Source organism: Neophocaena asiaeorientalis, unplaced genomic scaffold (genome assembly GCF_003031525.2).
Source record: "Neophocaena asiaeorientalis asiaeorientalis breed wild unplaced genomic scaffold, Neophocaena_asiaeorientalis_V1.1 scaffold14, whole genome shotgun sequence".
In the NCBI taxonomy this organism is placed as follows: Eukaryota; Metazoa; Chordata; class Mammalia; order Artiodactyla; family Phocoenidae; genus Neophocaena; species Neophocaena asiaeorientalis.
Window position 1 is genome coordinate 4,335,754 of NW_020175192.1, and position 27,245 is coordinate 4,362,998.

Genomic DNA, 27,245 nt, shown 5'->3' on the forward strand with positions numbered 1-27,245 from the left:
ACTACAATAGATATACAAAAATTAGAGAGAAAGGAGCCCATACATAACACTAAAGAAAATCATCAAACTGCAAGGGAAGAAACTAAAAGAGAAAGAAAAGAGAGAAGAATTACAGAAACAACCAGAAAGCAAGAAATAAAATATCAGTAAGTACATAGCTATCAATAACCCCTTTAAATGTCAAAGGACTAAATGCTGCAATCAAAAGGCTGACTGGATAAAAAAAAAAAACAAGACGCATCTATAAGCTACCTATAAGAGACTCAATTCAGAGCTAAAGACATACGCAACAATCTCATCTACCATCACACTAAAAAGAATAAAATACCTAAGAATAAATTTAACCAAGGAAGTGAAAAACCCATACTCTGAAAACTATAAGACATTGATGAATACATACAAATAAATGGACAGATATACCATGTTCATGGATTGGAAGAATTAATGTTAAAATAACTGTACTACCCAAAGCAATCTACAGATTGAATGCAATCCCTAGCAAAATACTCACGACATTTTTCTCAGAACTAGAACAAAGAATTCTAAAATGTGTATGGAACCACAAAAGACCCCTAGCAGGCAAAGCAATCTTGAGGAAAAAAAGAACTAGAGTTATCACACTCCCTGACTTCTATTTTACAAAGCTACAGCAATCAAAACAGTATGCTACTGACACAAAAACAGGTATATATCAATGGAACAGAATAGAGAGCTCAGAAATAAATCATACACATATGGTCAATTAATCTATGACAAAGGAGGCAAGAAGGTATACAATGGTGAAACAACAGTCTCTTTAATAAGCCATGTTGGGAAAACTGGACACCTCCACCTAAAAGAATGAAATTTTTGTATATGATGTGTGTATATCACATCATATACAAGAATAAACTCAAAATGGATTAAAGACCTAAATGCAAGACCAGAAACCATAAAACTCCTACAAGAAAACATATGCAGTACACTCTTTGACTTTGAATTTAGCAATATTTTTAATGGATCTGTCTCCTCAGGCAAGGGTATAAAAAGCAAAAATAAAGAAATGGGACTCATTCAAACAAAATCTTCTACACAATGAAGGAAACCATCAAGAAAACAAAAAGGTAACCAACTGAATGGGAGAAGATATTTGCAAATATGTTTGTTAAGGGGCTAATATCCAAAATATAAAATGAACTCAGATGACTCAATATTAAAAAAACAAGCAAGCAAACAAAACAAAAACTTGATTTTATTTTTTTCCCTTTTTTTAAATTTAATTTTTATTTTAAAATTAAAAAAAAATTTTATTGGGGTATAGCTGTTTTACAATGTTGTGTTAGTTTCTACTGTACAGAGAAGTGGAGTTCCCTGTGCTATACAGCAGGTTCTCATTAGTTATCTATTTTATACATATTAGTGTACATATGTCAATCCCAATCTCCCAATTCATCCCACCCCCCCTTTTCACCCCTTGGTGTCCATACATTTCTTCTCTACTTCTGTGTCTCAATTTCTGCCTTGCAAATAGGTTCATCTGTACCATTTTTCTAGATTCCACATATATGCCTTAATGTATGATATTTGTTTTTCTCTTTCTGACTTACTTCGCTCTGTATGACAGTCTCTACTGGTCAGAATGGCCATCATCAAAAAATCTACAAATAATAAATGCTGGAGAGAGTGTGAAGAAAAGGGAATCCTCTTGCACTGTTGGTGGGAATGTAAATTGATACAGCCACTGTGGAGAACAGTGTAGAGGTTCCTTAAAAATCTAAAACTGGAATTACCATATGACCCAGAGATCCCACTACTGGGTATATACCCAGAAAAACCATAACTCAAAAAGACACATGCACCCCAATGTTCACTGTGGCACCATTTACAATAGCCAGGTCATGGGAGCAACCTAAATGCCCACTGACAGACGAATTGACAAAGAAGATGTGGTACATATATACAATGGAATATTAATGAGCCATAAAAAGGAACGAAATGGGGTCATTTGTAGAGACGTGGATGGACAACTTGATTTTGAAATGGACAGAGAGCCTGAATAGGCATCTTTCAAAAGACACACAGATGGCCAACAGGCACATGAAAAGATGTTCAACATCACTAATCAGGGAAATGAAAATCAAAATCACAATGAGATATCACCTCACACCTGTCAGAATGGCTATAGTCAAAAAGGCAACAAATAGCAAGTGTTTACAAGGATGTGGAGAAAAGGGAACCCTGGCACACTATTGGAGGGAATGTAAATTGTTACAGTCACTATGGGAAACTATATGGAGGTTTCTCAATTAAAAATAGAACTACTTTGATCCAGGATATATATCTGAAGGATATAATACCAGTGTCTTGAAGAGGCAGGTGTACCCCCATGTTCATCGCAGTATTACTCACAATAGCCTAGATATGGAAATGACCTAAGTGTCGAGCAACAGATTAATGTATTAAAAGAAATGTAGTGTGGAATAATATTCAGCCATAAAAAATAAGGAAATCTTGCCATTTGCAACAACATGTAGGAACCTGGAGGACATTATGCTAATTGAAATAAGTCAGACAAGAGAAAGAGAAATACTGTATAATCTCACATGTGAAATGTAAAAAAGCCAAACTCCTCAAAGCAGAGAGCAGATTGGTGGTTGCCAGTGGGTGCTAAGTGAGGAAAATGGGAAGATGTAGGTTAAGGGTACAAATTTTCAGCTATAAAATGAAAAAAATCTGGGGATCTAATGTACTGCATGGTGACCGTAGTTAACAATAATGTTATTATATACTTAAAAGTTGCTAAGATAGTAAATCTTAAATGTTCTCAGTATGTGAAGTGGTGGATGTGTTAACTCACCTTATTGTGGTCATCATTTCACAATACATACTTAGAGCAAATCATTACGTTGTACATCTTAAACTAAAGAATTATATGTTGACCATATCAATAAACCTGGGGAAAACTTTTTTTTTTGGGGGGAAAACTTTTTTTAAAGATTAAATCATGCTCTTCCTCCCGTCTTAAGAATATGTGCATTTACCTTTGTTCAGAGTTTGTTTCTTTCTCCTTAGGGTTCCAATGGATTATGCTGGGTGTTGGGCAATTTTCAGGAGCTCGTTAAATGCTTTCATTAAAAGGAACTGAATGGTTGTAACAGTAACTGAATGAATTGTGAAGGTAGAGAGGATTTTTACCAGAAGACAGTAAAGAGAAGTTAGCCAACAAAAAGAACTAATCTAGGGGCTTCCCTGGTGGCGCAGTGGTTGGGAGTCCGCCTGCCGATGCAGGGGACGCGGGTTCGTGCCCCGGTCCGGGAGGATCCCACGTGCCGCGGAGCGGCTGGGCCCGTGAGCCATGGCCGCTGAGCCTGCGTGTCCGGAGCCTGTGCTCCGCAATGGGAGAGGCCACAACAGTGAGAGGCCCGCATACCGCAAAAAAAAAAAAAAAAAGAACTAATCTAACTTCCTGTCCCTATGTTAAGTATGGCCTTATAAAATAAGAATTTAAAAAGGTTGCCCAAGATGTATGTTGATCACAGAGAAATCCCAGTGGGTACAGGAAAGATTTGTAATGTGGTATAGGAATGGGAAGTCAAATCAGGAGAGAGAAGCATCACACATTATGTACAGGAGAGTCCTAGAAATGACAGATTACAGAGTGGACTGAAGTGTGACAGGGGCTCCAATGCTGCTTGCATATAATAAGATGGGAAGGACTGCATAGAGTAGTGACATGTTTTCCATCTCCTTGGAACAAGTATTTCAAGAAATTTAATGATGGGACTTCCCTGGTGGTGCAGTGGTTAGGAATGCGCCTGCCAATGCAGGGGACACGGGTTCGAGCCCTGGTCCAGCAAGATCCCACATGCTGTGGAGCAACTAAGCCCATGCGCTACAACTACTGAGCCTGTGCTCTACAGCCTGCAAGCCACAACTACTGAAGCCCACGCACCTAGAGCCTGTACTCTGCAACGAGAACCCACCGCAACGAGAAGCCCACACACCGCACAAAGAGTAGCCACCACTCGACACAACTAGAGAAACCCCGCATGCAGCAACAAAGACCCAATGCAGCCAAAATTAGACAAATAAATTTAAAACAAAAAGAATTCGCCTGCCAATGCAGGGGACACAGGTTCGAGCCCTGGTCCAGGGAGATCCCACATGCCGCAGAGCAACTAAGCCTGTGCACCACAACTACTGAGCCCGTGTGCCACAACTACTGAAGCACGTGCGCCTAGAGCCCATTCTACACAAGTGAAGCCGCTGCAATGAGAAGCCCGCGCACCACAATGAAGAGTAGCCCCTGCTCACCACAACTAGAGAAAGCCCGCATGCAGCAACGCAAGACCCAACACAGCCAAAAATAATAAATAAATAAATTTTTTAAGAAAAAGAAATTTAATGCTAACATATAAAATACAGATTGCCTCCTACCTTGCAATCTCGTGTGCAGCATTCCCCCGAACCACATGTTTTATTTTTTTTCTTTGTACATGTTCTAGGATCACAGCAGTTTGGATGTGTACAATTCTGGAAACAAATGCTTTGTTACTCAGTCATGCATGATTAGGTACAATCAAATAAAACTGCAATACAGAATTTATTTACGAAGTATAAGCATTTCTTAAAAACCAGTTTCAGTAATCCCACTCTTTACATGAGACTTATTGAAATCAACATCTCAGCCAGTAGGTTGTAAAAGAAATGTGTCATTTCACTACATTCCATATAATCTGAACAATATTAACATAACTACTGTGGAGCCAAAAACTTAGAGGAAACAGTTATTAGATTTCTTGTTAGCTACCATTCTCTTCTAAATTTTTCCTATATTCTTGCTTTCATAATAAATCTATTTACACACTGCCAGCATGCAGACTCTCAGCTTCTGTCTGAAATGGCAAACCCCCAAACTTCTGCCCCCAGAAAAGTGGTCCCAGAAGCCAGTCTGGTCTGTCCAGATTTCACTGGGATGCTGGCCCCATATGTACTTGTATTTTACAAGATTCAGTGCCTTCAATCAACCTTTCCAGTCTTCAGTAGCGAGTTTGTTTTAAACTCTGTAATTTACCAATATTAGAAGTTTGAGTTTCCTGGTGTTGTGTTTTTTCTTACTGGTATTTTTTTGTTTGTTTTTGCTTTTATTTTTGTTTTTGCGGTACGCGGGCCTCTCACCGTTGTGGCCTCTCCCGTTGCGGAGCACAGGCTCCGGACGCACAGGCCCAGCGACCATGGCTCACGGGCCCAGCCGCTCCGCGGCATGCGGGATCCTCGCGGACCGGGGCACGAACCCGTGTCCCCTGCATCGGCAGGCGGACTCTCAACCACTGCGCCACCAGGGAAGCCCCTTACTGGTATTTTTAATTGGTATTTTCAATGAACAGCTTCACCACAGGCAGCAATATTATACTTTAAAAAGGCTGCTTATTTCATCTATTGACTCGTGTATTCATGTACTCAAAGTTTAAATATTCCTTTGTTAGCTTTTTTTCTTACTGTATCTCTTAATCAAATGTTTGGTTATTCTAGTTTGGTTTTTTTTTCTTTTTCAATACAACTCCATTTGTAAGGGCAGACTTTCTTAAGAATAGAATGCTCTGGCTATTTCAAAATGGTTCCTTTTCCCCTCCCTCTGCCAGAAGCATTAGACTTCTCTCCAGTATTCACTGTGACAAACAGTTCAAGTTTCTGCAGGTACAACTCATAAAAGTGTGCGGACCTTCTTATGATTGGGTTCCCCTGGAGTTTTAAGCTATCAGAGTTCTACACACTGAGACTCCAGACATTTGTCAATTCCAGTTCAGGTTTTCCTACCCAGATACTGGTTCCCAAAAGGTTTTAGCTTGTGGGTTGCCATTCTATTAAGTTGTGATTCTCTGCATTCACCTGTTGGTTTTTCCAATTTGTGGGGCAGTGGTCTGCTCTGTGACCTCACATCTCTGATGGATGCAAGAAGAGCTATTTCTTTTCCAAGTTGGTTAGCTTTTTACTTGTAAGGACTAAGTGGTGACTTCTAAACTTCTCACATGTCAGACCAGAAACCATAATTCTTGTCTTTCAATGTATTTGAATAAAAGTCCTTTGAAAGCTTTTGAATCTCCCATTTCAGAGTCTATCATTTTATTTTTCTTCACAGAGCCTAAAAGAAAACATTTCTAAATTTGATTAAGTACAACTTTACACATTTTTCTTTAAAACCTCATTCTTATTTGCCTTATCTAAGAAAGTTCTGCCTATCACAAAGTCAAAAAGACTGTCTCCTGTATTTTACCCTAAGAGCTTTAGGATTTTCACTTTTATATTTAGGTCTTTGATCCATTTCAAGTTAGTTTTTGTGTATGGTGAGATGTCAAAGTTTTCTTTTTATGTACGTGGATATCTAGCTCATACAATACCTTTGCTGGAAAGGTTTTCTTCACCCATTTAACTGCCTTAACACCTCTGATTGGCAGAGAATCAACTGATCTTATAAATATTTTATATTTGGATTCTCTATACTGTTTCATTAAGGGATATATTTATGCTTTGGCCAATACCACATTATATTGATTATTTATGCTTTATAGAAAATTTTGAAATTTACAGAAAATTAGTGTATGTGCTCCACCTTTGTTCTTTTTAATTGCTTTGTCTATTCTAGGTCCTTTGCATTTCCATATATATTATAGTATCAGCTTGTCAATTTCCACAGGACGATGGTGGGGTTGGGATTGGGATTGTGTGGAGTGTTGATGTAGAGCTGACATCTTGGCAATATTGTGTCTTCCAATCCATGAAAGTGGGATATGTCTCCCTCTCGATCTTCTTTCATTTCTCTGAGCAATGTGAGTTTTCATTTTCATTGTACGTCTTGCACGTATTCTGTTAAATTTATCTCTATTTCATGTTTTTGAAACAATGTATATGGAATTGTACATTTTAGTTCATTTTACATTTGTTCATTGTTTATACATAGAACTCCATGGAATTTGGGTTCACATGCATTCATTAATTAACTTTAGCAGACTTTGGGGGTAGATTGTTTAGGATTCTCCAATCACGTGGCCAAGTTGAATTTGATTAAAGACAGTTTTAATCTTCCTTTCCATTCATTGTGTGTTTCTTTTTTGTGCCTTATTGCAGTTTCATTGTGTTTCATTGTGTTTCTTTATCTTCCCTTACTGCAATGGCAGGAGCATCCACTGCAGTGTTGAAGGGAAACATAACCTGTCCATACAAAACTTTTTTTCCATATAATAGCAAACGATGCATTTTGCTATACAGTCTATAGTCTTTAGATGTTCTTGTCTTTTTGTTACTGCTTGTTGTTAAAAGCATCTTTCTTCAACTCCTTATACACTCTTTGTGGTCACTAATTATAAGATTAGAGCTGATGCATACACTCAAGAATTTAGGAAGGCAATATTTGAAGACAAATATTAACTAAAGGATGTTTGCTTCCCACTTCAAAAAATGGCAAAATTAGGAAACTTAAAGGCTTCCATCTTCCCCAAAGAAGGTGTTTTTCAAAATTTTTCTACTAAAAGACAAGGTCTTCTTTTCCACCTCGTACTCACATATACGGGAAATAAAAAATATTTTTGAAAAAATTTCCACTAACCTGTAAAGTGCCGCAATCACATTCTTCACCCGATTCCAACTTTCCATTGCCACACACCTTCCACTGTTTGTAAACTGGCCCAACAGGAAGGATTTTACGAAGACATTCAAGGCCAGAATGTGCAGCAAAATATTTAAAGTCATCCAAGCTACAAGTGCTAAAATCCTTTATACCCCCAGATAGCCTAAAATATATTAGAAAAAGGGTATGACAAAAATTATTGCTGTATAACTCTACATTTCTCCTAATGTATGATGTTTTGAAGAGAGATTTAAAGAGCATTATTCTCACAGATAACAATAAGCACACTTTTAAAAATATAAAAGTATTTAAAAATACTAACATTTTTAACACACTTTTTAAATTTCACCAAGAAAATTCTTGTAATGAAAAAAAATTCCAAAATCTTTTGCCATTCATCCTGTTTTAAAGAAGACCAATTATTTACCTATCCTAAAATCTTTATTAATTGTTTAAACATAGGAACTGTGTTACTCTTTATTTACCTTCTTACTGCCAAACAACTGAATTAAAAATTTTTGGCCTCAGTATTTAATATACTTTTTATTTATTTAATATCATTTTTGTATTTTTTCTGTAAATATCAATATGAACATTTCTGTATTATCTCTAAAAGTATATTTTAGATCTTTTGCTCTCTGTAATCAGGCATTTTTCAAACAAGAATCTGTTGTTTGATTTATACCATGGGAGGGACAAGAGGAATACCTGTCCTGATGGAGTGAGAAAGTTGTTAGTAGTCTGCTAATGTATCAGCATCCAACTAAAACCCTAGAAAGAATACAATTTAAGAGTAAAGACTACGCCCTAGACCAGTAGCTGACAAACTTATCTGTGAAGGGCCACACAGTACATATTATAGGCTTATATGCCATATGCTCTGTTGCAGCTACTCAACTCTGCCACTGTAGTGCAAAAGCAGCCATGAAGAACACGTAAAACAGTAAGCCTATAAAATGAATTTACAAAACAGGTAGGCAGCCAAATTTAGCCTATAGATCATTGTTGGCTGACCTCTGCCCTATACTAAAATCTACTCTGTATCAGTCCTAACAGTTAGAGTCTAAACTCAAGCCCTGACAACATCCCCAGAGGAAACCAAGTTTGGAAGTTCAGGCCTGCCATTTTAGAGGGGTTTGGAAATGCCTTGAGTTTTCTATAGACTCATGTTAACAAAGTATAAAACCGAGCACATAAAATTTAAAATGATTACCTAATAATTGAATTGCCCGGTAGAAAAAGAATCAATGCTTTTCAGAGGAAGGTAATGAGAATCTAGGCTTTCTATTGTACTATCAAACAATATCCAATATGCTACTACTAATAATAATCATACAAAGAATAAGAAAATGTAAACCACAGTCAATAAAAAAGCAGTCAATGGTAAGCAACACTGAGATGGCCCAGGTGTTAGATTTGGCACACAAATACTTGAAAGGAACCATTATAAATATATTCAATTAATTAAAGAAAAATTTTAAATAATTCAGAGAAATTACAGCCTTACAGAGTGCACACTCAAAAGAGAGTGCATATCATCCAATTTACCTAATGTTCTAGGGCCAGTAAAACTAATTGTAGTGATAGAAATCAGATCAGCTGTTGACTGGCGTAGGGTGGAAGGTAAAAAGGACAGCCAAGGATCACAAAAGAACTTTCTGTGGAAATGGAAATGTTGCATAGCCTGATTGACACTGGTTCAGTAATTTGTATATATTTATCAAGAATCATAAACTTGTACACTTAAAGTGTACAAATTTTATTGTGGACAAATCGTACCTCAAAAGCTGATTTTTTATAGTGTATACAAATACAACACTCAAAAAGATGATGAAAGAATATTCCTTTGAGAAACAATTTCACACAGAGAAGAAGTAATTTACTTATTATCTACTTTGTGCCTTCACAGATATTTGGGATAACATAGATTCAGTCATCACAGGACAAAATGAAATAATAAGAATACTGAGCTAAAAGGTCATTATTGGAAACATTTACCGAGCACTCTTCTAGGCAACTGGTGTGTAGTGAAACGTAGACCAAGTGCCTGCTAGGGGCAAAAAGTATGAACATCAGGAAACAGGTATATGAAATAAGTCAGATAGTTATTGGAATGATGAAGAAAAATAAAACAACACAATTTACAGGGAATAAAAGACACTGTTTTAGAAGAGAAGACATTTATTTAAAAAAAAAAAAACTATAGCTAAGATTGGGAACAAGGCAAGGGTACCCACTCTCACCAGGTCGATTCACATTGGGCTGAATTTATTTCAAGTGCAATTAAGCAAGAAAAAGGAATTACGCACAAGTAGATGGAGAGGAAAACATAAAACTGTTCTTATTCATGGACAACAAGGTATTGTTTATAGAAAATCTTAAGTAATCAACAAATAAAATCTGGAATTTCTGTTGAGTTTAGGAAGTTTGTGGCACACAAAGTCAATATACAAAAATTATATTTCTATGTACTAGCAATGAGCACTCTGAAAATGAAATTAAGAAAGCAGTTCTTTTCAAAATAGCAAAAAAAGAATAAAATGTTTAAGAATAAATATAACAAAACAAGTACAAGACCTCTAAACTGTAAAATACCATACATTGCTGGGGAAAATTAAAGACCTAAATAAATGAAGACATATACCAGATTCAAGAATTAAAAGACTCAGTATTGTTAAGATGGTTACTCTCCCAAAATTGACTATTTATAATACCCAAGATATGGAAGCAACCCAAATGCCCATCCACAGATGAATGGATAAAAAAGATATGGTATGGAATATTACTCAGCCATAAAAATGAATGAAATCTTCCATTTGCAGCAACAAGGATGGATCTAGAGACTATCATTCTAAGTGAAGTAAGTCAAACAGAGAAAGACAAATACTGTATGGTATCGCTTACATGTGGTAACTAAAAAATAATACAAAAGAACACATATGCAAAACAGGAGTAGACTCACAGATATAGAAAACAAACAAGGGGTTACCAAAGGGGAGAGGGAGGAGGGGAGGAGCAAGTTAAGAGTAGGGCATTAAGAGATATAAACTAGTATGTATAAAACAGATAAGCAACAAGGATACAGTATATATATATAGCACACGGAATTATAGCCATTAACTTGTAATAACTTATAATGGAATATAATCTGTAAATATACTGAATCACTATGCTGTATACCTGGAACTACCATAATGTTGTAAATAAACTATACTTCAATTTTTAAAACTCTCAACAGTTTTCATAAAAATTGGAAATTTGATAATAAAATAAATATGAAACTACAAAGGACCTAGAATAACCAAAACAATTTGGGAAAAGATGAAAAAACTTGGGGATTTGTACTACCTGATTTCAAAATTGTTTTTAAAGTATTATCAATGATACTAAAATTTTTAAAAAGCCTTTTTCTTCAGTAGTCTCTCTCTCAGTGGAGCATAGTTTTACTTATTTGTGACTTGATGTCTTTCTAAATTAAAAAAAGATACATTTTTAACTTGAATTGTACTGTTCATCCTTATATTGTATAATGCCAGTATCAAGGCATTTAACTTTAAATAGAATCACTAAAATCACACAATTCATATGGCTTGTCCCCAGAGGGTACCTTCAATCTAGCCAGCAGAGAAAAATACAAGCCAGACTCTGGAAGGTAGGAAGGAGGAAGAGAATGTCCCCAAGCATGGAGAGGCCTGAGGGAGCGCTGGGTCTATTTTGGTGTGTGTTCCACCTGCACTTGAAAAGAATGCGCATCCTAGTGTAGGATATAGTGTTCTATAATTGTCAATTAATTCAGTTTGGTTATAGAAATATAAAGTCCCTAACCAAAAAAAAATTTTAAAGTATAGTTTAATAAAGAAAATGATCTTACACAGCTTTTGGTGACATTGTGCAAACATCTCCTGAACAGTGGCAGATCTCAGTATTATCATAACTCATTCCCATGTTAAGGCCAAGCAACTGCACAATACTGAGAGCATATGACTCCAAGGATAAACCCTCTGAATACTAAATATAAGGAAAATAAAAGAAAAATAGTTAGCTAAGAATCTTATTCAGTTATAAAAAGTTACTTACTATAATCAAAAATTCATATATAAAACTCATTTTTTTAAACATCTTTATTGGGGTATAATTGCTTTACAATGGTGTGTTAGTTTCTACTTTATAACAAAGTGAATCAGTTATACATATACATATGTTCCCATATCTCTTCCCTCTTGCGTCTCCCTCCCTCCCACCCTCCCTATCCCACCCCTCTAGGTGGTCACAAAGCACCGAGCTGATCTCCCTGTGCTATGCGGCTGCTTCCCACAGGAATAAAGACACAGACCTACTAGAGAATGGACTTGTGGATATGGGGAGGGGGAAGGGTAAGCTGTGACAAAGTGAGAGAGTGGCATGGACATATATACACTACCAAGCATAAAACTCATTTTTAAAATTCATTAATGCATCCAAGATACTTAACGTAGACACAATTGTACTAGTTATGTAAGTATTATTAAACACGGATGGATGAGTAACACTACAGTTTAATTTCAAGATACTATTACATAATGACAATACCAGCTATCTTAGCAAATCTAATAGAGTTTAAACACCACACTATATCGCTTCTTTGAATTATTTTAAACAAGATGCTTTTAATCTTTTTTTTTAATAATCAATCCTACATTCTCTTTGTAGTATACAGTCTCTAAAATGGGTCCCAATGATCCCTGCCTCCTGGTATTTATGATCCTGTGTATCCCCACTCCATTGAGTGTAGGCTGGACTTACTGACTTGCTTCTAATTAACTGAATATAGCAGAAGTGATGGGTCATCATTTCCAAGATAAGTTATTTAAAGACTGACTTCTTGGAATCTATGTCTCTCTCTCTCTCTCATTCGCTCTGGGGGAAGGTAGCTACTTTGTTATGAAGTAGGCCTGTGGAGAGGTCCTCGTGAGTGAGCTTGGAAACTTTTTCTGAGGTCTTCCAATAGTCACATGACTGAGCTTGGAAGCAAATCCCCTCTGTGTTGAACCTTGAGATAATTACAGCCCTAGCTGACATCTTGTTTTCACCCACTAAGCTGCTCTTAGATTCCTGACCCACAGAACTGTGTTGTTTTCACGTGCTAAGGTTTGGTACAATCAGTTACATAGCAATAGATAACTAATACACCCTCAATAGGTATTGTTGTTTTCCTTTGAAACATTTCTATTATCTGCACAGAAGTTTATAGCAGCTTTATTCATAACTGCCAAAACTTGCAAGCATCCATGATGTCCTTCAGCAAGTGAACGGATAAACTGTGGCATGTTTCAGGCAATAGAGTATTATTCAGCACTAAAAAGAAATGAGCTACAAGGTCATGAAAAGACACAGAGGAAATTTAAATGCATGTTACTAAGTGAGAGAAGCCAACCTGCAGAGACTATATACTATATGACTCCAACTATATGACATTCTGGAAGAAAAGTTATGGAGACAAAAGATCCACGGCTGCAGGTGGGGAGGGGAGAAATTAACTGGCAGAGAGCACAGAGGATTTTTAAGGCAGTGAAAATACTGTGTATGATACCATAATGATGGACACATATCATTATCTGACCAGATTCGTAGAAAGTACAACACCAAGATTGAACCCTAAGGCAAATTATGAACTTTGGGTGATTTTTAATGGGTCAATGTACGTTTATCAATTGCAATAAGTATAACCCTCTGGTGAGTGATGGTGATAACGAAGAAGGTTATGCAAGTGTAGGGGCAAGGGATACATTGATAATCTATGCACCTTCTTCTCAATGGTGCTGTGAACCTAATACTGCTCTAAAAATAGTATTTTTTAAAAAGTTGTTGGTACTTGATGGACCAAGAGCAAGATGGCATTGTGAGGGAGTGGCAAGTAAAGCACAGTTCAGAGGAGAAGATTAACTGACCCATGAAGATGTTTCTAAGTTTCCATTCCACATATTGCCCTGGGTCGCTTGTCCTTCAACCACAGCCACTGAGAGGTAGAAAACAACAATCAGCTGACGCATCAGACACTTCAGTCCACCTTCAGAGGGTAGAGAGTAATTTTGTTTACTGGAAGACTGCTTGAACTCAAGCAATCCCTCCTTCCTGCACCCCAGCTTTTGATCAAAAGCAGTTCTTAGGACCAAACAGAAGCCCTTGCCAGGACACACTTTATTCCCTTCACAGTTACAGACAATATTAATAGTAACCAAGGAACACATTTAGTTTCTCAGAAGACACAATGCCACTCTATTGGAAAAGGCATTCAATGTAACTTTCATTGTCCCCAACAGGTCCCAGATAGCTGGTTCAATTGAGAGACATAACGGTTTCCTTAAATAATTCCTTTTCATATCCAACAAATGGACCCCTAAATGGGCCAAGCTATTGATGTCTCTTAATTCAAGGACCCTTGTCTGACACACACTTCACACAAACTTTAAAACATTTTTCCCTTTTCCTTCCCTATATTTAAAGGGGCTTATGTCTGGCCTCCATGTATATAAAGATTCACTGTATATGAGTCCCTTTAATTATGTCTCCCCTACTGTTGTAAATATTTTATTATCTTGCCCCATCCCATAAGGGTTGGAGACCAGATCCAGGTACATACCATCCTGAGGTCTATTAACCATAGATTTCCTCCTGGTCCAGGCAGCTGCTAATTTGACATGAGACCCATTTGAGCCTAAACTTCCACCACCACAAAAACAAACAAATGAAAAACAAAAACAAAAGCCTCTCAAGTGCAGCTGTACAACATTCTGTTGACTGTTCATCTCATTACCATTGGTCTGAGTGTTTTTATTGGTTTGCAACCTGGAGGCCCAAATTCTCCAAGTAAGCCATTATTTCAGCCAGACGTGGCAAATGCTGAGGCCCACATGCCACTGAGTTTGGATAATACAAACCTTACAACCAAAAGACTTCACCAGCTTGCCTGTCAACAACCAAACCAACAACTGAGGCAAAAGGCCCATACTGACCGGCTAAATTAGGGTTCCTGCCTCCAGCATAATTATGGAGCCCTAAACACAGGCATAAATATTTTAAATGGCAAACAACCTGACCTCCTATTAACCACATACACCAAAATCGGGTCATAAAATCTAAAACCTATTTATAACAGAACTCTTCTCATCACCTAATAGGGCAAGACCCTAGACTGTTGGACACTTTTAGATCCAGCCACAGCTAACTTGGGCTGTGCCAGTCAGGCTCTGCACAGATGTCAATATCACTTCTGCTCGCTGTGCACCCACAAGCCCCTTGAGTTAACAGATATTTATAAATCGAAGTCACAGGCCCAACGTTGCCTTCAGATTACACAAGTACTTCAGCACCATTTTAATACCACAGAGCCACAAAAATAAAACCTGCATTCATTCAAGTGGGTATCAGCTGAAAAAGGATATCCTAGCACTACACCCCAAACAACATTGCCCTGGCCCAGGAACTCACTGCTAGAGACGTTATTACCTCAGATGACATCACTCCAGCTTAAGACCTGCCTGTTGGAGATGACTCTGCATCCTGCACGGAGACAGCTTCCCCTCAGACACTAAAACTTCCATCCCAGGAAGGCTCATGGACTGCCTCTCCCAAGGCACAAATTGCACACAAGAAATGTACTGGTTTTCTTACTTCGATATTAGGGACTCTATTAGTGTTTCCTGAGCAGCTGTCTGTGTAGCCCATGACAAGGGTATACGTATTTGTCCTCTGTCAAACCATATATCCCTATACTCCATGTCTATCTGTGCCATTCTAAACACTGGTGGAGACTATTGCTTTCCCTAGGAGTCACCTGCCTTGTATCATGAACCCCTGGACCCTAGGGAGAGGACCACTCACTCCCCAGTCCCTTCTCCTACTACTCCCACCCTGCATCTCTGACCATGACTACAACCATCTCTTCCCTTTGGGTACATATAAATACCATCAATCTTTATATATACTTTACCAAACTAATCAGCTTGATACTCTCCAACAACATAAACTGCCTGACTTGCCACTTTTACCCAAAAATACACCAGGATATTATTGTCAAGAAACACACATACAGAATTTTTAACACAATTTACAACTGCACAAAGATGCTCTTAGAGACTCCAGAAATTTCAGATCTATTTCCTTGGCTAATGTTATACAAATGGGAAATTTAGTTATGAGCTGGTCTACAAGAATTCCTTATACGTCTACTTCTGTTTCTCCTTTTTACTCTCATAATAAAATGTTCTCTATGCTGTTTAGCCAAACTTATGCTCTACTCCCTAAAAGTGTCTTATTATGCCAAAGGTTTGATCATATTTCAAACCACAACAGGACTAACTTTATTAACATCACATTTTCTGTATTCCGAAGCTTTCATATCTAGGGCCTTACCAACCTAGAGGACTGCCCTTCTTAGGGTTATCCAATTACTTCAGATAGTAGACAACTCACCTTTCATATGCAAACCAATCAATCCAGAGCCCATATACCCTACCACCTGATAGTCTGATAAAGTCTGCTTTATCAGACTCACATACACCAGGCCACTATCCACCTGCCAAAATCACACCAGGGCTAGGTACCAGACAACTAAGGACAGCCTCTATGCATCATGGACTGCTGAAACTAGCCAACCCTAGACCTGCTTACCCTGTCTCTCCTGTTTCTTCCCAAAGAAACCACAATAGAGGCTCTTGCCCACATTTGCCCTCTATCTCCTATGCTTCCTGACCAAACCTGGTGCTTCCTTATGTGGCCTCCGCATGGCATGGCATATTTCTTATTTCTAGGGAACTGTAAGTATGATAAATTTCTTCCTGAATGACAGTCATTTTCATGTCTGCATGTATTTCCATACCTGATGAAAACATATCCCAGGTAACCTTAAAAAAATCTTTCAATCTAGATTAATTTCTCCTACTTTAGTTAAGTTAGTTTACTCTAGTCAATTCAAACTAGATTACAAAAAAATTAGTTGTAAATGTATACTGTAAACTCTAGGGTAACTGCTTAAAGATTTTTAATGTAATTGATGTTCTAGAAAGGAGAGAAAATGGAATAATATAAAACCACAGAAGGCAATTAAAACCACAGAAGGCAGAAAAAACAAAAAGGAGTGTGGAAGATTTCAAGAAGAAACAAGAAACAAGGATAATGAATAGAAAACAGACAAAATTCAACATCCATTTATGATTTTTAAAAACTCTCAGGGGTGGAGGAAACATACATCAACATAATAAAGGCCATATACGACAAGCCCACAGCTAACATCACACTCAATGGTAAAAAGCAGAAAAGCTATTCCTCCAAGGTCAGGAATAAGACAAGAATCTGAACTATCACTACTTTTATACAACTCCTAGCCAGAGCAATTAGGCAAGAAAAAATAAATAAAAGAGATCCAAACTAGGAAAAAAGAAGTAAAACTGTCACCATTGGCAGATAACATGATATTATACAGAGAAAAATCTTAAAACTACACACACACATACACACACACAAAAACCTGTTATAACTAATATATGAATTCAGTAGAGTTTCTAGACCCACAATCAATACAAAGAAGTCTGTTGTGTTTCTGTACATTAATAATGCACTATCAGTAAGAGAAATTAAGGAAGCACTCCCATGTACAATTGTATTAAAAAGAACAAAATACCGAGGAATAAATTTAACCAAGGATATGAAAAAACTGTACACTGAAAACTAGAAGATGGTGATGAAAGAAATTGCGGAAGACACAAATAAATGGAAAGATATTCCACACTCATGGACTGGAAGAATTAAAATTGTTAAAATGTCCATTTTACCCATAGCCATCTACAGATTCAGTGCACTCCCTTTCAAAATTCCAATGGCAATTTTCACAAAAATAATACAAACATCCTAAAATTTGAATGGAAGCACAAAGGACCCCAAATAGCTGAAGCAATCTTGAGAAATAAGAGTAAAGCTGGAGGTATCATGCTCCCTGATTTCAAATTATACTACAAAGCTGTAGTAATCAAAATAGTATTAAATTCTATATTTATGGTGATAGACGTTAACTAGAATTTTTGCGGTGATCATTTTGCAATATATACAAATACCAAATCACTCTGTTTTACACCTGAAACTAATATAATGTATGTCAATTATACCTGAATTAAAAAAAATGTTTTAAACAATATGGTACTGGCACAAAGGCAGACACATAGATCAATGGAACAAAATATAGAACCCAGAAATAAACCCACACTTACACAGTCAACTGATCCATGCCAAAGGAGGCAGTAATATAAAATGGGAAAAAGACAGTCTCTTCAATAAATGGTGGTGGGAAAAACTGGACAGCCACATGCAAAAGAATGAAACTGGACCACTGTCTCACACCATACACAATAATTAACTCAAAATGTATTAGAGACTTGAATGCAAGACCTGAAACCATAAAACTCCTAGAAGAAAACATAGGCAATAAGCCCCTTGATATTAATTTTGGTGATGAATTTTTAGATCTGACTCCAAAGCAAAGTCAACAGAAGCAAAAATAAACAAGTGGGACTACAGCACACTAAAATCCTTCTGCACAGCAAAGGAAACCATCAACAAAATGAAAAGGCAGGCTACTAAGTGGGAGAAAATATTTACAAATCATATCTCTGAAAAGGGGTTAATATGTAAAATACAATACTCATACAACTCAATAGCAAAAAAAATAAATCAGATTAAAAAATGGGCAGATTATCTGAATAAACATTTTTCCAAAGCAAACATATAGATGGCCAACAGCTACATGGAAAGATGCTCAACATCTGGGTATATTCCCAAAGGAAATGAAATCAATATCTTGAAAAGATATCTGCACTCCCATGTTCACTGCAGCATTATTCAAAACAGCCAATATATGGAAACAACCTAAATGTTCAATCATGCATAAAGAGAAAAAAGACAAAAAAAAAAAAAAAAGACGGCATGGATGAACCTGGAAGACATCATCATTCTTAGTGAAATAAGCCAGATACAGAAAGATAAATATGTATGATCTCACTTATATGTTGAAACTAAAAAAGGCAAATTCATAGAACCAGAGAGTTAGAGTGGTCGTTGTCAGTGACCAGAGGATGGGTCAAAGGGTATAAACTTTCATCTTTATAAGATGAATAAGTTTGGGGATATAATATACAGCAATGTGCTTATAATTAATAATACTTATTGTATACTTGAAATCTGGTAAGTGAGTAAATCTGAAGTTTCTCACCAAAAAACAAACGAAAAAATGGTATCTATGTGAGTTGATGTGTGTGTTAACTTGATTGTGGTAATCATTTCAAAACGTATACAAAGATTAAATCTTCACATTTTACATCTTGATAAAAATCATGTCATACAACCTAAATATATATAATTTTTATTTTTCAGTAAAGCTTGAAAATAAGATGTACATAAAATAAATGGAAGACAAAGTAGATTAAAAATGAAAAATTTCACAAAAGCATTGGAATTTATAAACAAAATAAATTAAAAACTGTAGAACTGGAATAAAAGGAATATCTGAAATAGCAGAATAGAGTATTACTGAACAGAATTAAAGATCACAGAAAATACTCAAACTGAAGAACAAAACAAACTGAACAAAAAAAGAATTAAAAAAAAAGAACAATAGTGACATATGGTGCATCTTTTAAAGGACTAATATATGTTAATTAGAGCCTAACAAGAAAATGTGAAAGATGATGGGACAAAAATAATATCTGAAGTACAATTATAATGGTTGAGAATTTTCCAACACTAATAAAAGACATCAGGCAATATCTTCAAGAAACCCTACTAACACTAAAGGAGAAATACAAAGAAAAATGAGTCTAGGTCCATGATGTCTCTGCAAGAACTGTCTTATTTCCAGCTCATCCTTGTTCTAGGATGTAGTTCTTCTAATTCTCAGTGAAAAGTGTCACAATGATGCTTAACATTAACTGGCCTTGATCTCCCACTTTTTGCTCCTCTCGACCTTGAGTCTGTCAAAAATAACCTTGGTTTAGTGCCCTCAGTCATCTGGTTGAAACAAACAAAAATTCCCTGATGGAAGGTAAGAGCAACTAGACTCTAAATTATTTACGTGAATAATTTTTAAATGGCCAAAATGCAATTACAAATAACCATACCCAAAAAGAAAAAAAATACAGCATGAATGAGAATTAACAGGAGTGCCAGACAGCAGAAAACCAACAGGGGCTCGACGTATTTAAACTATCAGATACATTATTTAATTTAACTATGCAGTATAAAAAGGCAAAATACAGTATAGCCTATGCCATGGTCTGTTGTAAAAGTAAAACATAAGTATATGCCTATATTTCCATAAGAAACATTGGAGAAATTTCATAAGAATCTGATGAAATGGGATGATGGATGATTATATGAGAGAATAAAACTTTTCAGATTATACTGCAAACCAGAAGAGAGTAAAGTGGCATTTGTACTAAAAGAAAAATTTTGGTAGTCTAGGGTTCTATAGTCCAGTGAAAATAATCTGAAAAATAAAGTAAAGTAAGATATCGTCAAATAAATGAAAGCTAAGAGAATTCAATGTCTGTAGATCTAACACTACAAAAAAAATCATTAAGTAAATTCCTCAGAATGAAGGCACATGATTCCAGATGGAAATCTGGATCTGCACAAAGATTGCAAAATGCTACAAATGGCAAATGAGTAAAAGAAATACACAATACTATTATTTCTTTTCCTAATTCCTTCAAAAAGCATTTGACAATTTAAAGGGGGAAAATCATAATTGTATTACAGGGATTATGTATATGTAGTAGTAAATATATGGAAATTCAACAAAAAAAGGAAACGTGTAAAATGGAATTATAGTACTGTAGAACCCTTACATAGTGATATAACAGCACATCCAATAGACAGTCATATGGTAAAGACATCTATTTTACTAGGACTAAAAGGGAGAAGGTAGGAAAGGAAGATCAAAGGAGAAAAACAGAAGCAACAAATGGGACACAAATAACAAGATGGTAGCCCTATACCCAAACTTAATAATTATATTAAATGTGAATGGACTAAATATTCCAATTGAAAGCAAAGGTTGTCAGGATGGATTTGACAAAACAAATGTAACAATAAAAACAGATGCACTGATTATAGAAGAGGCACTCTAAGTATAAAGTGGTAAATGGTAGTGGTAGTTAGAAGTAAAAAGGTGGAAAATATTTATATACCATGCAAGCATCATAAAGTTGATGATGCTGTATTGATGATACATTTCACAATGAAAAAAAAGAGTCAATGTATCAAGAATATGTAGCCATCCTAAATATTTATACACTTAAAATTAAAGCTTCCAAGTATGAATCAGAAATTGGCAGAACTAATTGGAAAAACAGGTAAATCCACATTTATTAGAGCCTTTAACACTAATATCTCACTAGTTGAGAGAACAAGTTGACAAAAGTCAGAAACACTGTTAACCAACTAGACATAGTAAATACTTCTAGAATACTATACCTAACAACTGCAGGATGAATACACATTTTTCTCAAGCACAGTTGAAAAAATAGGCCAACATACACTATATGCTAGGGCATAAAGCAAGTCTGAATAAATGAAAAAGGATGAAAATAGTACAAAGTATATTCTCTGACAAGTGAATTAAAGTATGAAAAGTCAGCAAAAAGATAATGCACAAATATTTAGAAATTTAGCAACACACATGTAAATCTCATAAGCCAAATGAGAAATGAAAGGGAAATAAGAAAATACTTTGAACAATTAGAAAGCATCAAAATATCTAGAATACAGCTAATTTTACACAAAAAAGAACTCATAGCTTTAAATCTCTATAGTTTCTAAAGATTTAAAATAAATCTATAATCTAAATTTCTGTTTTTAAAAGCCAGGAAAAAAACATTATAGAAGAAAGAAATTAATAAAGAGAAAGAGTCAATTAAGTAGAAAACAAACATCAGAGAGAATCAACAAAGTCATAATTTGGTCCTTTAAAAAAATTAAAGAGTTGATAAACCTCCAGGAAACCAATCTAAAAGTAGGATAAGGAAGAGGAGAAATATCACTACAGATCCAACCACAGAATAAGAGAATACTACGAGTAATGTATACCGATCAAGTTGATTACACAGATGAAATAGACACATCCCTTGAAAAACATAACTCACAAGTACTTACACAGGAATATATAAACAAATTGAATATACCCATAACCGTGCAATAAATTGATTTCTAAATTTAAAGATTTCCCACAAAGAAAGCTCCTTCCCTACACTGTTTCACTGGTGAGTGCAGGAGCAACACAAGGATGTCCTTTCTCATCATTTCTATTAAACACTGCCCTGGAAGTCCAAGCAAGGTAAATAAAGAATGTGAAAGAAGCAGTAAAACTGCTCACAGACATGAGGGCATTTAATGAAAACCTAAAGGAATATGCCCCACAAAAAGATAGTGATGTCATCAAAATGGAGACATCCCTGACTTCAGTCCCCCTCACAAGAAGACCAACTAACAACTATCCTTAAATAAGACACCACTGTGAAAATCCCAGAAGCTGGGGGTGAGGCTGAAGCATGTCCCTGGAGCACAGACTAAGAAAGACCACATTAGAAGGGTAAGAGGAGCATGAGAAAGAAAAGAGGAATGGCTCCACTCTGACTACATTGCCTTCCTCAGGCACCGCACCAAGAGGGGCCCCCAGACCTACAAATCCTCCAATGAGGAAACAAGAGCCCAAGCTGGAAATCCAGCTCCCACAGCATTGTGGAACACTTCCTAGGAGGTTCAATGAGGTCGAACCTCACAGGATCCCTGGGGGAATCTGTGGGGTTTGACCACTGGTAATCAGCTTGAGATGGGAGAAGAGGGGGGACAGGTGTATAGCAACCAGTGCACACATCTTGGCAGATCACAGTTCTGCTTGCAGCAGTGCCTGAGCAGAGATCCCAGCCAGTGGCTCTGCCCATCTTTAGAGCTGAGCCAGTGGCCCTGTCTAGCCAGGGAGCTTGGTTGGCGGTTCTGCCTAATTTGAGTGCCCAGGCAATAAGCCAAACCATACCAGCCCTGGACCCCATCCTATAGCCATGCTTGAGCAGAGAGCCAAGTCAGCAGTCCTGCCAACAGTTAAGTATAGCCTATGGCCCTGTATAATAAGAGAGCCTGAACAATGACCAAAGATATCCTTGAAACCCAGCCCATGGTATCAGCTAGCAGCAAAGCAGAGCCTAATGGCCAGCTCCAGCCTATCGCCTTGCCTGACTGCTGAACAAAGCCTGCAGATTCAACCAGGCAGGGAGCCTAGCCAGTGACCCTGCCCAATTGTGGAACATAGCCTCCAGGCCCACCCAATGCAGAAGCCTGGACAATGACCCTGCTCTGATGCGCAGTGCAGTCTCTAGAGGCTGCACTCTGGAAGCCCCTACTGACAAGAGTGCCTGCCCAGGGACCTTGTCTAACAGCACAGCACAGCCAGAGACCTACCTGATCATGAGGTCTAACCTGGGGCCCTGCAAACTTGGGGGTATAGCTTGGGCCTCACCTAATTTCAGAGTACAGCCTAAGGCCTTGTCAACCACAAAGCCCTGCCTAGAGCTCTACAAAGTACTGCCAGTAGCACTATCCAATCACTGAGAAGACACTTACAACTCACCAGACCAGGAATGATTGTGGAGCCCAGCCATGGCCCTATCCAACGGCAGAGTCCAAACAGTGGCACCACCTTAAAAGGAAACACAGCCTATGACCTCGTCTGACCAGATGTGATTGCAGAGCCCAGTTAGTGAAGGCCCACCTGACCATGCAGCAGAGCCAGCAGCCCAACCTAATCAGAGAGCACACCCAGTAGACCTGCTTGAATGCAGAGCCCAGCCAGCAGGCTCACTCAGCCACAGTGTCTAGCCAGTGACAAGTCTGCTGACCACAGAGCACAAGTAGTGCCCTCACCCAAATAGAGACCCCCGCATAGCAGCAAGCCCCGCATATCCATGACACTACCAGCTGACCCATACGATAACCCATGTGGTGAAGGTCTATGCCTGCTGAAGTGAAGCTGTAAAGTGTGGAAGAGGAGAATGCTTGCTAAAGTGCACAGATACCAATGCAAGGAATCAAGGATCATGAAGAATCAGGAAAACATGACACCACAAAGGAAACTAATAAAGCTCCAATAATTGAACCTAGTGAAATGGAGATGGATAAAATGTCTGAAAGAATTTAGAGTAATCCTCAAAGAATTTCAGTGAACTACAAGAACTAACAGCTACACAAAATTAGGAAAACAATGCACGAGCAACATGAGCAGTTCAACAAAGACATAAAAACCATCCAAAAATAATCAAAGAGAAATCCTAGAGCTGAAGTATATGATGACAGAAATGAAGAACTCAACAAAGAGCTTCAACATCAGACTAAACTAAGCAGAGAAAAGAATCAAAGAACTGGAGGATAGGTCATCTGAAATAATCTGGTCAGAGGAGCAAAAGGAGAAAAGAATGAAAAAGGATGAAGAAACCCTACAGGTTTTATGGGACATGATCAAAATAAATAATATATGTATTATGGGAATCCAGAGATAGAAGTCTATTTAAGGCAATAATGGCTAAAAACTCCCCAAACATTGGGAGAGAAACAGACATCTAGATTCACGAGGCCCAAAAGAACCAAATATGCTGAGTCCAAAAAGGGTTACACCAAGACACATCATGATAAAATTGTCAAAAGAAAGCAGCAAACGAAAAGCAACTTGTCACATAAAAAGGGAATCTCCATAACTGGATTTCTCAGCAAAAACTTTGTAAGTCCACAGAGAGTGGGATGATATATTCAAAACACTGAAAGAAAAGATGACTGTTAACCAAGATACTACACCAGCCAAAGCTGTCCTTAAGAAATTTAAGATTTTCTCAAAAACCAAAGCTGAGGGATTTCATCACCACTAGACCTGTCTCACAAGAAATGTAAAGAGGAATTCTTCAAGTAGAAATAAAAAGATGCTAAGTAACATCATAAAAACATACAAATGTGTAAAACTCAGTGGTAATGGTAAATATAGAGTCAAAGTATTCTCTAATATGGTAATGGAAATACATAATTCACTTACAACTCTCATTTAAAAGTTTACAAACATGTTAAAAATAACCATAACCATAACAATTTGTTATTGTATACATGAGATAAAAAAGATGTAAATTTGAACACCAATAACTTAAAATGCAATTGCGGGGAAGTAAAAGAATAAAGTTTCTGCTTGCTATTAAAGTTAAGTTGTTATCAGCTGAATATAAGATGCTACCAATGTATTTTATATAAGCCTCATGGTAACCAAAAAGGGAAAATCTGTAGTAGGTACACAAAATATTATGAAAAAGAGGTCAAGCCATACCACTACAAAAACTCATCAAGTCACAAAGGAAGACAGCAAGAGCAGAAACAAGAAATAGGCAAAACAGTCAGAAAACAATTAACAAAATGGCAATAGTAAGCTCTTACCAATCAATAATTACTTCAAGCATAAATGGATTAAATTCTCCAATCAAAAGACACATAATGGCTAAATGGATTTTTGAAAATCCAATGATATGCTTCCCACAAGAAACTCACTTAGCTTTAAGAATATATACATAAAGTGAAGAGATGGAAAAAATATTCAAGGAAATGGTAAGCAGAAGAATGGAGGGAGAGCTATACTTATAATACACAAAATAGACCTTAAGCTAAATATGGCCAAAATAGACAAAGAAGGTCATTATATAATGGTAAAGGTATCAATTCATCAAGGAGATTTTAAAATTGTAATTATTTATGCACCCAATATCATAGCACCTAAATATATTAAGCAAATACAAAAAACTAAAAGGGGTAACAAACAGTAATATAATAACTGTCAGGGATTTTAATACCTCACTTTCTATGGTAGACAGACCATCCAGATAGAAAATCATGAAGGAAACAGCGGGCTGGAACACTATACACCACATCGACCTAAGAGACATATATATGGAACATTCCATCTGGCAGCAGAATGCACATTCTTCTCAACTGCACAGAGAATATTTTCTAGATTAGATCATATGTTAGGCCACAAAACAAGACTATCAAAATTATATCAAGTATCTTTTATGAACACAATGGAAATGAACTAGAAATTAATAGCAGGAAGAAAGCTTGAAAACTTACAAATACATGGAAACTGAGCAACACACTCCAAATAACAAATTGATTAAAAAAAAAAGAGGAAAGGAGAAATATTTTTTAAATCTTGAGACAAATGCAAATGGAAAGACAATATATCAACACTTAAGGGATGCAGCAAAAGCAATTATAGGAGGGATGTTAATAGCAATAAATGCATACATCAAGAAAAAATAAAGATCTCTAGAGAGTCAAGATGGTAGAGGAGCAGTAGGACGTGGAATTCATCTCTCCCCGCAAATGCATCAAGAATACATCTACCAATGGAACAATTCTCACAGAGCACTGGCTGCACACTAGCAGAGGACCTCGGACACCTAAAAAGACAAGAAAGATCCTGTGTAACCAGGTAGGACGAAAGAAAGAAGGGAAAAGGAAGAGGAGTGGAAGCAGGATGGGACCTGAAGCCCTGTGAGGGGAGCTGAAGGAGAGGAGAGGTTCTCACATCCAAGGGAAGCCCCTCAGCAGGGACATCACTGGGACAGAAGGGGAGCTTTGGGGGCTACTGGAGGAGAGTGCAGCAACCAGTCTGTGGCAGGCAGGACAGAGTGAGACCTACACAGATGGTCCATGCCACAGCCCTGCGCATGCCAGCCTGAGACATGTGTCCGCTGGTGCAGATGGGGGATAGGTGCTGGAACACAGGGTTTGGAGAGCAGACCAGGGGAGGGCACTGCTCCGGCTATGAGTAAATAGCCTGAGCGGTGGGAATAAGGAAGTCTGCAACCAGTAATTCTTGTGCAGAAAACACCAACGGCCATAGAAGCGAAGCGCCATTGTTGAGTGACTCACAAGGGGCAGGGCCGCCACTGCAGCCTCACTACCCACGTGCTGGCCCTGACTCCCCAGGCACTAGGAAGGGCCCCTACCAGGGCCAGCTCTCTCACACCTGCGGCCGCTGGCTCCCCCGCACATCCCATCGCTGCTGGCCCCATCCCTGCAGGGACCCCACAAGGGCTCCTGCGACCCCAGCCGCTGCCACCTCCATGCCCCCTTCTCACTTGGGTGAACTCGTGTGCTCCAGGGCAGCCTCAGGAGCAGACCCCTGTGGGTAGCCCACACACAGAGTTGGGCTGAAACCACAGCTGTACCCCAGGGGTTGTGCAACTAAGGAAGAAAAGCTGAAATCTCTCCTTGCAGCTGAGCAAACTGCAAATTGACTCTCCTGCGACCAGCTTTGCAAACTCAGTACCTACAGAACATCTGAATGGACGAGCGCTCCTGCAGCCAAGACGGGTCCAGCTTAAGCAGCTGTAGGCTTTGTGGGCACATGCATGTGGGGGGCTGGGGCAGGCCAGAATCTGAGCTGTCCCCGTAGCACCCACAGCAGGTCCAGATCCATGATTACTGCAGTCCTGGGGCCTGACTTCAGTGGATCTACTCTGGTGGCCTGGTGAAAACAACTTCCGAGAGACACCAGGGCCAACTGCCGGCATACCCACAGTTAAGGTGG

General features: G+C 37.7%; 1 protein-coding gene across 1 annotated transcript in view; it reads right to left on the minus strand.

Annotated features, from left to right (window-relative positions):
- LOC112413230 (disintegrin and metalloproteinase domain-containing protein 5-like) overlaps positions 1 to 27,245 on the minus strand; it is a 134,271-nt gene that overhangs the window by 68,134 nt on the left and 38,892 nt on the right. The window contains exons 9-11 of the mRNA XM_024765143.1: positions 11,475 to 11,611; positions 7,583 to 7,766; positions 4,417 to 4,512 (exon numbers count right to left, since the gene is read on the minus strand). Of these exons, the coding sequence (XP_024620911.1) occupies positions 4,417 to 4,512; positions 7,583 to 7,766; positions 11,475 to 11,611 (417 nt within the window). The remainder of the gene's footprint in view (positions 1 to 4,416; positions 4,513 to 7,582; positions 7,767 to 11,474; positions 11,612 to 27,245) is intronic.